This window comes from Uloborus diversus, chromosome 4 (assembly GCF_026930045.1).
Source record: "Uloborus diversus isolate 005 chromosome 4, Udiv.v.3.1, whole genome shotgun sequence".
In the NCBI taxonomy this organism is placed as follows: domain Eukaryota; kingdom Metazoa; phylum Arthropoda; class Arachnida; order Araneae; family Uloboridae; genus Uloborus; species Uloborus diversus.
In genome coordinates this window covers 96,311,786-96,325,403 of record NC_072734.1, presented here as the reverse complement: position 1 = coordinate 96,325,403, position 13,618 = coordinate 96,311,786, and the positions used below count along the sequence as shown (strand labels likewise).

General features: G+C 33.2%; 1 protein-coding gene across 1 annotated transcript in view; it reads right to left on the bottom strand.

The window, feature by feature from the left end:
• LOC129220011 (activated CDC42 kinase 1-like) overlaps positions 1 to 13,618 on the bottom strand; it is a 41,013-nt gene that overhangs the window by 13,687 nt on the left and 13,708 nt on the right. The window contains exons 6-8 of the mRNA XM_054854339.1: positions 5,497 to 5,588; positions 2,043 to 2,169; positions 586 to 732 (exon numbers count right to left, since the gene is read on the bottom strand). Of these exons, the coding sequence (XP_054710314.1) occupies positions 586 to 732; positions 2,043 to 2,169; positions 5,497 to 5,588 (366 nt within the window). The remainder of the gene's footprint in view (positions 1 to 585; positions 733 to 2,042; positions 2,170 to 5,496; positions 5,589 to 13,618) is intronic.

Sequence of the window (13,618 nt, the reverse complement as noted above, 5' to 3'; positions counted from 1 at the left end):
ACTGTCTTACCAGTAAAACAGTTACCAGATCGAAATCAGCCTTGTCACAATCAAGTCTTTCCCTGCATGTTAAACATTACCAAAACATATTATCAAACTATCATGTCGTGGCGCGAGTTTCATTTTTGAAACTCAAGGGTTACTCGATCATTGGCTATTATTTGTATGAGGATTTAAAACATTTCTTTTAATTGTAACAAATGGAAAGTCTGCTAATTTCAGATTTTTTTTTAACCCACATTATTCAGATCATCCGCATTTTCATTTCTTCGGATTGCTTTTGTCAGAAAAAATGAGGATGTACTGTATTAGTATTATAAAATATTAACAAAGTGTCAATGTATCATGGTTGAAAAAGAAACTCCCTTTGAAGTAATTCAAAAAATCCTTAAATTTTTAGTGAGGACAATTTTACTACTTTCAATTTTGTCTAGCATTTTTTCAATATCTAACAAAAATTGGAATTATAGTCAATAAAATATCAATAATTGCAAAGTAAAAAACTTACCAAAATGGAAATTATTTTAAAATTCCATTTTAATCTTTAGATTTAACAAAAATACATAAATAAATCTGGGCTCACACCTCACAGAGAAAATCCTGAAGAGCTAAAAATGTAGGTCTATCAGCAGACTTATGTGCCCAGCACTGCAACATCAGCTGATAAATATCATTAGGACATGCTTCCGGTCTACGCAGTCGTTCACCTTCTTGGTCAATTTTCTGCAAAATCTGTAAGAAAATAAGAAAATTTTTAACTGAAAAGGCTTGAAAATACTCAATTGCTCCAATATATGCCAGGCATGGTACAAAAAGTGCTGTAAGATTTTATAGCACTTAAGGAAAATTCTGTAAAAACAAAACATGCATTAATGGGTGAACTTTGAAAAAAGATGACCAGCCTGGAAAGGAGTTACATGTATGCATATACTCCAATGAAAATCAAATGATTTGTGAACCAAAAAATTAAGAAAATACTGCAAAAATTTATGGCAGCTATGTGATTTGTGCTTAAAAAAACTATAAGTACAAGATAATTTGCCAGATTTTTAGCTTTAGTGTTATAAATAGAAGCCAAGGAAAAAATTTAGAAAACTAACAGTGGAGAATCAAAAGTAATGCGATTAATCAATTTTTGTGGTATTAGAGACTGGCGGTGCGACACTGATGCTGATTGTGTAACTCTAACTGCTGAGATATTAATAGTTTGATATTTAACATTATTTCTTACTCTTCTTTGGCTCAAGCCTTTCAGTTTATCTTCTGTAATGGAGGATTTGCACAACTGTCATTAAGCCATGTCCACTTGAAATTTTCAATCCAATCCAAGTTAAATTCAATTAGTCTCAAATTCATATTTCAAGAAAATGCAACTTGAAAACATTAGCATTAGTTTTAGCAGTCTTTATATTAGGCTGTTGAAGATTTTAATAAAGAAAATTGGTAAAAACTGATTAAGTACATTAAAGTTGGTGAGAGATTATGAAAATTGAGGAATTCTAGTGCTTTGGTGAAGTCTTTTCATTGCTTTTTTTCCCATTATAATGTATATATTTATGGTTTTCTTCACATAATGGCGTTCATGCCAGTTATAATAATTAGTAAATATTTTAGGACTTATTAACAATAAAATTCCTAAAATATTTTTTTACAAACACTTTTTTTATGGAAATGGAATGGGGGAGGGGGGAGGTAAAAATTATATTTTGGCTACTATACATTTCTGCTGGCTACCATTTATTTGTCAAATGTTTGGAGCCTTGCTCCATAGCACTTGTAAAGAGCGTGCTATGGCCTCTGCGGCAACGGACAGCGCTGATTAGAATATGCATTGACTTAACATTCTCCTCCTTCTGGAAAATGTAAGAGCAGGCCTGGTAAAGAGGTTGATGATGATAATAAACAATAGTTTTTAACCTATGATAATAGCTCAGATAGCAATTTTATTAAAAAAGATTAAAATTAAAAAATAGAGAACCATATTGCACATAAATGTTTCAGTAATCTAAATCATTAAAAATTGAAATGAATGTTTTATGTACCTGAGCCCCAGAATAAGCTGCCCATGGTTCTTCCCCAAATGTAAACATTTCCCACAAAGTTACACCAAACATCCAAGTATCACTTGCATGAGAAAACTGTCGAGATTTCAAGCTCTCGGGTGCACACCTATAAAGGAAAATTTACTTCATTAATCTCTATATTAAATAAATGATCTAAAATAGTGCAAGTTTGTGAGTAATTTCAACATGGGATTAAAATTAATGAGATTTTTGTAATATTTTTCTGCTTAATTTTTTAAAAATAACTGAAGGATTAAATTATGAAAAAGAATAAACTAGAACAATAAAAAGAAGGAAAAGTCAGGGCTTGTTGGATCAGATCAAATTTTTAAATACTATCATTTTTTTTTTTTTAATATAAATTGATGACCAACAAATAGCACCTTTAGTGCAGCAAATCCTAAAATGAAATTACATGGTACAGCTATACTGTGCAAATTTTATTTCAGAAAGTGTTATTTCAGCAGAGCTGAGTAAGTATGAAACATTCCTTTTTAAACAGTTTTCATGAAGAGTGGAGCAAAAAAGAAATTTCTTCTAAGTTCTTTTAGTTGACAATTATTTGTAGTTTATGTTTTGTAATAAAGAAAGAACTTTTGATAAGATTTATTCAAACCAAGAACACGGAGTGCATTGATTCACTTTAAGAAGACCACAAATATGAAAACTTTTAGAATTAGAAAAAATATATTTTAGTAATAGCAACAGTGAAATCGCTGAAACCTAAGTTATGCTGTTTCTTGCAAAAATGTAGATTCCGGCAAAAGTAGCAGTGAAGTTAAAGTTGGTCAGCATGTAACAGCAGAATTTAAGACTAAAAAAGCTATAGTAGGGGAACATAGGGCAAAGTGAAATGGTGAAAAAATTTACTCTGCTTTTAGCTCCACCAATCTAGTATTATTTCAGCTACATAGTACCATATGTAGTCTATTTTAGTCTGGAAAAAAATATAGCCGAAGATTAAAGCATTTGGTAATATAGGCAATTAAAAAAAATATATACTCATATTCTAATATTTTGTTGTAAGTTAAAAACTTATAGTATATACACTACTGGCCATTAAAATTGCTACACCAGGAAGAAATGCAGATAACAAAATGATATTTATTGGACACATATATTATGTTGGAAATAACAAATGATTAAATTTTCAAGAAATTTGGGTGAATAGATTCTAAGAACTTAGTACCTAGAACTACCACCTCTGGCAGCAATAACAGCGCTTATACGAAAGGTCATTGAGTCATAAAAAGATTGGAGGACATGTACGGGGACAGACATCCATGCAGCTTCAACACGATGCCACAGTTCATCGACCGTAAAGGCTGGGGTTTGCTTACGAGCCAGTTATTCAGCAACCATTGACCAGACGCTTTCTATTGGTAAGAGATCTGGGGAACGTGCTGGCCAGGGCATCAGTTGAACATTTTCTGTATCAAGGAAAGTCTGCACAGTACCAGTCACATGCGGTCGTGCATTATCCTGCTGAAACGCAGAGTTTCGCAGGGCTCGAATAAAGGGTAGTTCCACGGGTAGTAACACATCAGAAATGTAACGCCAACTGTCCATAGTGCCGTCTATGCAGACAAGAGGTGACCGAGATGTGCATCCAATGGCACCCCATACCATCACGCCAGGCGATGGGCCAGTATGACGATGGTGAACGCACGCTGCCAGTGTGCGTTCTCTACGATGCCGCCAAACACGAATGCGACAATCATGATGTTGTAAGCAGAACCTGAATTCATCAGAAAAACGACGTCTCACCATTAGTACACCCAGGTTCGTCGCTGATCACACCATTGAAGGCGCTCCTGTCTGTGATACAGCGTCAATGGTAGCCGCAGCCATGGTCTCCGAGCTGACAGTCTATGCTGCTGTAAACGTCACCGAACTGTTCGTGCAGACACTTGTTGTCTTACAAATGACCCCATTTCTTGACTCAGAGTTCACGATGTCGTTGTACGATCCATTAAAGCCATGCGGATAACATGCCTATCCTCTCGGCTGCTATTGATTACTGGCCGTTGAGCAGCAGCACAGCGATCTGTATTACCATCCTGAATCCCTCGAATCCATGTTCTGCTAACTGCCATTGGATTTCGACCGACGCGAGCAGCAATACTGCGATAGGATAAACAGCAATCCCGTTGGGCTACAATGCGACCTCTATCAAAGGCAGAAACGTGCTGGTACGCATTTCTACTTCTTACACAAGGCATCACAATAATTTTCCACCACGCAGCAGCGTTAAAATTGAATTTGCACGTGATAAATTGGCCGTAAAATATTTTCATTTAAACACATTGTAGGTGTCGCTGCGGGCGCCTGCGTTGTCTGAATGCGCTGAAAAACTAATCATTTGCATATCACATCATCTTCTTCCTGTCGTTTAAATTTCATGTTCGTACCATGTCGCTTTCTTGGTGTAGCATTTTTAATGGCCAGTAGTGTATATAAAAGTTATCGAAATTAACATTTTAAATATTAATTGAGACTTCCTAATATTCCATGCAGCATTAATTTAGTTAATATGAAACTTATTTGTATTTTAAATAAATTGTACAATTAGTTAAGTACATACAGGACAAAGTGAAATAGTTTGTTTCATTTACTCACTCAATCACTTAATATAAATTACTTACGCTTTCATTCATTAATTAACACATTTTCATTTCTTCGTTTAGTAATTCACTTATTTAATCATTCATTCTTTTACTGGATCATTTATTTTCTTCATATATTAATTAATTTATTCATTTCATTATTTGTTTATTATTTGATTATCTTTTCATTTATTCATTCAACCTTGAATTTGCCGATTCTTTTGATCAAAAATATGTTTTGTAATTGAATAGAAAATATTCATTATAAAAACATTTTATTTTTCACTTTGTCCCATGCAAATAAAAAGGGAAAATGTTCAACTTTTTTTTGAAGGCTCAAAATTACTGCCAAAAATTAAAAATACCATTTCAACACAAGTTTTATTATAAAATACAATGTTCTTTCTTTATGTACTGTAAGTTTCAAAACAAATTTCCCGATTTGTTCATTTTGAAAAAATTCAGTCATCTTAACCATTTCACTTTGCCCCACATTCCTGTACCCATTGTGCAAAACTAGAGACTTCAAAAGCAGATGAATCTTATTATGAGATTTGTTTCATAAGACCCAATGCAGAAAAGAAAAATGCATTTTTTTTCTAGCAAATGTTTGATGTTGCAACTGTGTATAAAAGTGCCATGTGTCTTACTCTTTGAGAACACAATATTTGCTTAGAAAGAAAGGCTTTTATACTCACAGATATCATTTAATGCATTTTTTTTTTGTAACTTTCATATGCATTAATTTTCTCAATTTTTTTCTTTGACCTTCAAAAGTCAATTTAAAATTTTCATTTCATTTTTCAGCATTCTCTAGTCAAACATACCATGGAAAGGGCACTTTTTTATGCTCAGTCATCACATAACAATCTTCTTGATTTGGTAAAGCTCTCATCAATCCAAAATCTCCTATTTTAACCTAATGTGAAGAAAAAAAAAGATATTGCAGATTTTTCATCATTACATTTTGAAAAAAAGTTTTAAAAAAAGTTAAAAAAAAAAAAAAAAAAAGAGCTGATGTGTGCATCACATGACTTCCTTTTACACCCATTAAATGTTATTTCCCCATTATTGGTAATTTTCAGGGTTGGCCGGATTGGACCCAATTGGGTTGGACCCAATGAGTTTTTTTGAAAAAACCCATTTAAAAAAACCCATTATTTAGCCCACTTTTGGGTTTTTTAAAATTTTCTGAGAACTTTTTTTTTTAAAAATAATTTAAATACTTTTACAATTTAAACTTTTTTATTTCTTCTTCACAATAGGCAATGGACATAAAAAATGAATTTTGAACTTTAATAGTATTTCTTAACTCTTAAGGGCATTAAAAAATGCTTCAAAGATTTTAAATAAATATATTTAACTTTATTCCTTCAACTGGTCAATAAGGAACTCAAATTATCTTGACTAAGTCCTGTCACGTCAGATTTTCTCAATGTTTGCAGATTGTACAAAGGATACTACTTTAGCTAAAAGGCTGTCATGTGAATTATTTTCTGCAAACCAACACGTCACAAAACTCGAATAAACAAGGTATATTTTTTAGAAATTAACAGGTTTTACAAATGGTCGGACAGAAAACGGAATAGGATGTACAGTATTTTCATTATCTCACGAAAAAGTTTAATATTTCTTACTCCGTACACAGAAATAGAAAAACAGGCAACATAAAATTCAAAGAAATGTCTTGATTAAGCTGGAATTCAGTAAAAAGGGATTTAAACTACTTGAGGTTCTACAGTAGTTTTGCATAACAAAATGAAATACAATAAAGTAAAATACAAAAAAAAAATGTCGAAATTAAAAACAAACAAATAAACAATAGATTTTATCACTCAAGAAGTAACTTTGCCTTAACTGTTGGTAATCCATGGAAACTAAAAAAATCTGAAACTTCACCATTCTTGAATTTTGTCGTCTTTTATACCTTTCTCCAGAAAACGCTGAATTTTCCAGCTTTTTTATCAAGACAATTTTTGTGCTTTGTCCGTATACTTATGCTACAATATGCTACGAGTACCCCATCTTTCCCCTAAAAAAAGACAAAAAAAAAAAAAAAAAAAAACCCCACATTTCTTTTAAAAAACCCAGCTTTAGTTGGGTTTTTTTTTGGGTTTTATTTAAAAAAACCCAAAAAACCCTGGGTCCATGGGCTTTTTTTAAAAAAACCCGGGTTTTTGCCAACCCTGGTAATTTTAGTGGGATCCAATAGTTAGCTCTCTTAACATCACCAACAATGGCTAAATTGAAACCGGATTTAAAAAAAAAAAAGTCAAATTTGTCGCCAAGTTGGTGACAAAACTTGGCGACCAAAAACCTGGTGATGTATCGGCAAGTATCCGCCAAATTATAACAACACTTGAGTTTGCATCGATATTAACGATTTCCCCCCAAAAAGGTGTAAAAGACCCTTTTTGAAACACCCGAATGTAACCAAAAGGGGAGGTGCACAACTAGCAGGGCCGATCCTAGCAGGTGTGCAGAGTGTGCGCCGCACAAGGGCGGCCAAAGCAAGGGGCGGCCGAAGGCCGCATCATATAGTTCTTATAATCAATCAAAATTCCTCAAGAATTTCTCACAAGATAACTTATAATAAGTAGAATAAATATGCTGATTTTTAAATGTTCAATTGTCGAAGTATGTGTCGATTTCCCGACAGCGTAGCATAGTTTAAGGAAAATAGAATGTTAGGGAACATTGTGTTGGTTTATTGTCCATTAATATCTACTCTTAACACACATGCTTCATTTGGTTGCAAAGTTTGTGACAGAACCGGTAGTCAGGCATGGATACAGGGGAGGGGAAAGGCCCCCTTCTGAAGCATGAAATGGTGCCATCTAAAAGGAGTACCGAGGGCGGCCACTAATGTTTACCCCCGAAGCTTTTATAGATTTAAACAATGAAGACATATTTTATTTATTAAAAAAAAGCTATACTGATTAGATACTCTCTCAAGCATTTCAAACAACAAACTATGTAACAAACTCTGTGTTTAAAAATCGTGGATGCGTGGAGAAAAAGTGGAAAATTGCGATTCCCTTGAGAGTAACATATATGAATGACAAACGGAAATGTTGTACTTTTCCCCCTTTACGACAATTTTTCTGATTAAAATCTTGAATGAACTGCCCGGTTTCAGATCAGGTAGGAGGACATGGCCCTTGCCACGGGAAGCAAATTTAAATGTAGCTACAAAACGAAGATCCAAAAGAATGCCATGACCTCCTTGACGAAACTAAAGAAGGCTTAAAATTGCGTTTCTAGGACTTTACTTTCAGAAAATTTCGCTGGTTGAACCATCGATTTTAAGAACCCAATTAAGTCTCTAATTCACCACTTCCCCTTAACTTAATCAAACATAGCCTAAAAATGTTGGCTCCAAAATCCAAAATCTGTTTTCAGACGACAGCCCTTCCTATCATCAAACGTCATATAAAATTGTTTTGGCATTTTTCAAATTTTTGCAGTGGAGGACCCCGAAATCCATTCGCAAACATTACTACAAAAGACAGTCACAATTAGCGTCTTTAGAGAAGCCCCTAATTCCACCCCCTCCCACGTATTGAAAAACAAACTAAAATTGGGTTTTTCAAACAGCAGCTTCAAGAACTTTTGGGGAAAGACCTAGGATCGCCCTTTTCTACCAACACAATCACTATACCTGAAAATTTCGTTTTTAGACGGTTCCGTGGAGCCACAGCTTCCTGCCTAAACTAGCCTGAAATTGACTTCAGTTTCAAAAACGCAGTTCGTGAGGGCACACTGAACCACCACCCACTCTTAGTCCCATCGTTATCAAACAATGCTTAAAATACGATTTTGAAACTTATATTTCTAAAAAATTCCGGAGGAGAACTGCCAGGCTTATGTAACTTTTTACGGTGCTAGGGCATATCCATCAGTCACCGAGGTGAGGTGGACAAAAGTCTATAGTTATATTTTTCAGATACTAATGTTGAAAAAGATCCGTAGAAGCTTCCTAGTTTTGTTTACGTCACCAAAGACAATGTAAAATTGCGATTTTAGAAATATCCGCTTAAAAACCACAAAATCCTTCCTTCTCAAAAATAGCCTATAATGGATTTCAGTTCCGAAAAATATTTTGGTTTGGAATATTTTCCCCGTTTCCCCTATTGTTTTCAAATCTAGCCAAAAACGGGTTTTTGAAAAAAAAAGTGCCGAGAAATTACCGGAGGATAGCCGCCAAATCCCCTACCGTCACCAAAGACGGCCTAAATTTGCGTTTTAACTTATATTTCGAAATCTTTCGATGGGAGATGATTGAATCCCCCTCCCTCTTGCAACGTCAACAAAGGTAACCCAAAATTGCGGGTTTAAAATTTTAGTTTCGGAGATTTTTCGGGAAGAACGCCGATCTTTCCTAAGCTACGGTCTTAAAAAATAGCTTCAAATTGATTTCAATTTTGAAAGAATTTCAGGAAAGAACTGCAACATTACATTGACCTAAAGTCTCGAAAATGTTCCCGAAATTACGATATTTGACGTCAATTTCGAAAATTTCTCCATGCACCTTGAATATACTTGACTCTTTTGTCCTTGTAACTCCAACCAAACACAACTAAAGATTAACTAAAAATGTTTTTCGTACGCCAATTTCGATAATTTTTTTGGAGCAATCCTCCTCCCCTGAACTCCTGACACCTCCCCCCATGCTTCCCCTTCCTCCGTCCCTTCTCTCATGTCACCGAAGAAAGATTACAAAATGCGTTTTTACGACTAATAAATTTTGGTATCTATTACTTTCTTCATCGATATAAATTGTACCTAAGGAGTTTCTTACCATAAAAAACTTCTTCTTTTTTATAAGATCATTCTTCTGTCACCCTCCCCTTTTTTAATTCGAACTTGCTATAGAAATTTAAAGAAAGATTTATATAGACGTTAAAGATTAGTCAAAATATGCAAATTACTCTTGAGGGGCGGCACATTAGGTCTTGCACACAGGCGGCCGACACCCTAGGATCGGCCCTGACAACTAGACCCCACTAGGAGTATACATACCAAATTTCAACTTTCTAGGATATACCGTGCTTGAGTTATGCGAATGCACATACATACGTACATACAGACAGACATCAAGAGAAAACTCGTTGTAATTCACTTGGGAATTGTCAAAAGGGATATTTCAGGCGCCTATACATTCTTAGGTATACAGACGACTCCCGTTACAACGCGATTCAACTTACACAAAATGACTATAACGCAAATTTTTCATGAGTAACGAATTTTAAAGCTAACGCGAATTTTTCCCCACAACACGAATTTTTTTTAGAAGGAAGTATCAGCATCGTTATTGGCGACTAAATATTGATTTTGTTAATGTTGTTGCATCTCTTTAAGCATCACTGACAGCCAAAGTTCCCACACCAAACTAGTCTAGTGCATCAAATAACCACTGAGCATCTTTCATTTATTTATTTTTTTCATTCTAAAGGTAAAAGTTGTTGAAATATAATAGCAACTCAGTGTCACCTTCATCTAAAGTTTGAAGATGGGAAGTAAAAGAAAGTTTCTGATAAAAAATATAAAAAACGCTGAACTTCTCGATCTGCTGGAACAACTACAAAACTTCCACGGTAGCGCGACAATAAGTATGAGTGAATCTTCCATACATATAATTAAAAGTCAAAACTAAAAGATATCCGTAAAAGTTCAGAACTTAGTTTCAATATTGAAGCATGCAGAGCAGTCGAGCAAAGTAAATATTAGTATCTGGACGACCGAGCCTCGCTCGGCTTTAAAAGAATTTTTTTTGTCAGCTCGTGTTTTACTAAGGTTCAATACTTTTCCAAATATGCTTGAAAAGCTTCACGTTAACGAAATATTAAGCACTCGACCTTCTTATAACACTAAAGTACCAAACAAAGAAGATTCTAAATGTAATTAAATCAACATTTTGCCTTAAACTATGTGTCATATTTGTTTCCACTATACAATTTTCTTGTCAGTAATTAAAATATTTTGACCTTGGAGCCAGTTTTGCTGTGGTGAAATCGTTTTTTAACGGAATACTTCCTTTCATACTATGATGCGTTTCACTATTTTATTTCAATCGAGATTTTTTTTTTTGAATAAGTACTTTTAGTGTAGTTGGTCACTTTACGCCAGAAAATGCTACATACAGCATGATATCCATCCAAACTGATGATCCACAAACCATTCCAACAAATGATAACAACTGTCTTAACAAAACATAAACAGTCTCAAGTTTCTTCGAAATAAAATTTAGATGCGTGATTTAAAAAACATGTTAAACTACTTGAAGTGTAGAAAGAAAATAAATAAATAAAATAGAATAGGACGGTCAAGCAATAGTTTCACTTTAAAAAGAAAAAAAGCCTTACATCGACTTACATAATGCTTTTGAATTTGTTTTCAGCCAAGTGTGTTTGAAATTAGCCAAAGTGGTCAATATCAGCCAAGCCTGGCAACCCTAAGCAAGTTTAAAACTTTAAAACGAGAAGAGACAAATTTTCATTGTTATGGTTGCAAATCGTCTGCCTGATGCGTCAATTCACAGTTTACTTCAAGGCTTAACTCAATTAGACTTTGTATTAAAAAACCTTTTTTTGTAAAAAATCGCATTTTTACAGAAAAAACACTGATGCAGATCAACTTAAATGCTAATTTACAATTAAATCCAAAATTTCATCCAAATCGTTAGAGTTGTTTTCGAGATACGAAATATATACATACCCACAAGAATTGCTCATATAAATATATAAGATGAAAATAGAAGCTGCTGTTGTATTGTGGATTAATAAAGAGATCAGGAAGAGATGTTGCCATGAATTGAAACGTTATAAAGGTGAAGCAAACGTATTTAAAAATGTAAAATTAGATAAGAATAATGATGTGATCATGGAGCATAAATCATCACTATCTTCATTTTTTAACTCTTAAATATTGTTACTGTATCTATTGTACTATTATAGTGCATCATTTTAATTTTACGTCTTTTTTAATTCCCATTGGTCATTCATTTTATTCATCTTAAAGTATTTCATGTTGAATAAGTTTTTTATTTTTTAAATACAGTAAATGTTCAGTTCTTTATGCAAAAAACTGTAGTGTATTGTTAAGGAATGCTTTAGAGCAGTTTGAGGGGTGTTTATAAGTATTTGGTATGCTTTAAAAAATTTGTATGCATATATTTTTCAACAAAGCGAAATTTCGACTTACGCAAGGAGTCTTGGAATGCATCCCTCGCGTAAGTTGGGACTTGACTGTATATGCACGTGTGGTCGAGTCGAAAAAAACTCAACATTCATTCGGAGGTGAGCAAAATGGAAATTCAGGTCAATTTTTGAGTGAAAATTTTTTCATGAATACAATACTTCCTTTTTTGTAAAATTAAGTAAAAAAAAACCTAAAAGATAATTAGAAAATTTTCTGTTAAACAAGTCGATTTTTGCAGAGTCACTTTTTCAATATATATGGACGCTCTCTCCCTTTAAGTTCTCTGTAAAATTTCATGAGCTTAAGGATAAAAATAATCAATTAACAAAACTGGTTGAACTTTGGATACAATCTTCCGAGCCTTATAAACCAGGGTTGGGTTTTGGACTGTCCAAAACTGGTTTAGGGTTGGACACTTGATTTTTACCATCCAAAATTGTCTAAAAGTGTTTTAAACTGTCGAAAAGTTTGCTAAAGCTAAAAGGTGTGATCTAATCAATTTTTATTACTGCAATATTTGTAATGCATAAATATCAATGTTCATAAGTTTTAATTAATGAGTATTTGATAATATGTATCTCCGAAATGTTCATTCACAACATATATTTTACTTAAAAAAACATATATTTTACTTAAAAGTGCCAATTACTCTATTAAATAAAAACTTCCTTATGTAACGGTGGAGACACGAAAGGAAATTCACAACACTACCAAGACAAACTAGTTTTAGTTCCATTTAGAACTCAGAGCAAATGTTATATTTAGGTGGGGAAAAAAAAGCAATTTTTTAAATGGTTTTTGCATATCAGTTTTACATGATGTTTTAATGAAAATACTTTTTTAAATCATAGATTAAAGAACAATAAATTGATGTTTAAATAAATGCACTCATATTTTAAAACTTGTGCAATTTCTTTTTTTAATTCATGCATAAATGTCGAAAAATTTGGCTGCTATTTATGGGGGGGAAAAAGTCATGCGTACAAATTGAAATTTTTAATGAGGAATTCAATTTCTATGCAACTAGATTAGAATCAGCTGTATAAATACATATATATTTATACTTGAATGCTCACATTGAATAAATATTCAATATAAAACATAACTTTGACACATTTTGATCTGATTTCGATATTTTCTCACAAAATACAGTTCCTTTAAAAATGTAGTTTTGGACACTTTTGGATGGTTTTGGACAGGGGTTTTGGACAGAATGGTAAATACCGTGGTTTTAACCATGCTGTCCAAAACCTTGCCAACCCTGCTATAAACTACCTTTGTTGAAGTTAAAATGATAGCATTGCAAACTAAAAAAATCAGCGGTAGAACTTCTCCACAAGAGTAACTTTTCAGATTTTTTTCTTTGAAATTTTTATTATAGTGAGAAAAAACATGACTATTCTGGGTTCACTCTCTTATTCAAGAAAAAAATTCTTGGACTTTTAAGCAGTGGAAATAAGCATTTATATTTATGTGCCATGACACCAAGGTAAAATTTCTAAGTGTAAAAATAAACAATCTAGGTACCATGTCCGAAATTTGTCAAATCTATTCCAGAAATTCTATGTAGAACAGAAAGAAAGTTTGCTATACTTAAAAGTTTGACATTATGGAAATTTTTTCCCAAAAGAAAATTTTTCAAGAAGGTAACTATACGTTTACTTGGAGGCTAACATATTATATAAGGGGAAATATTTGTTTGTTTGTAAAATAATACTGCAATGCATTGAGTCTTTAAGCAAGTATGAA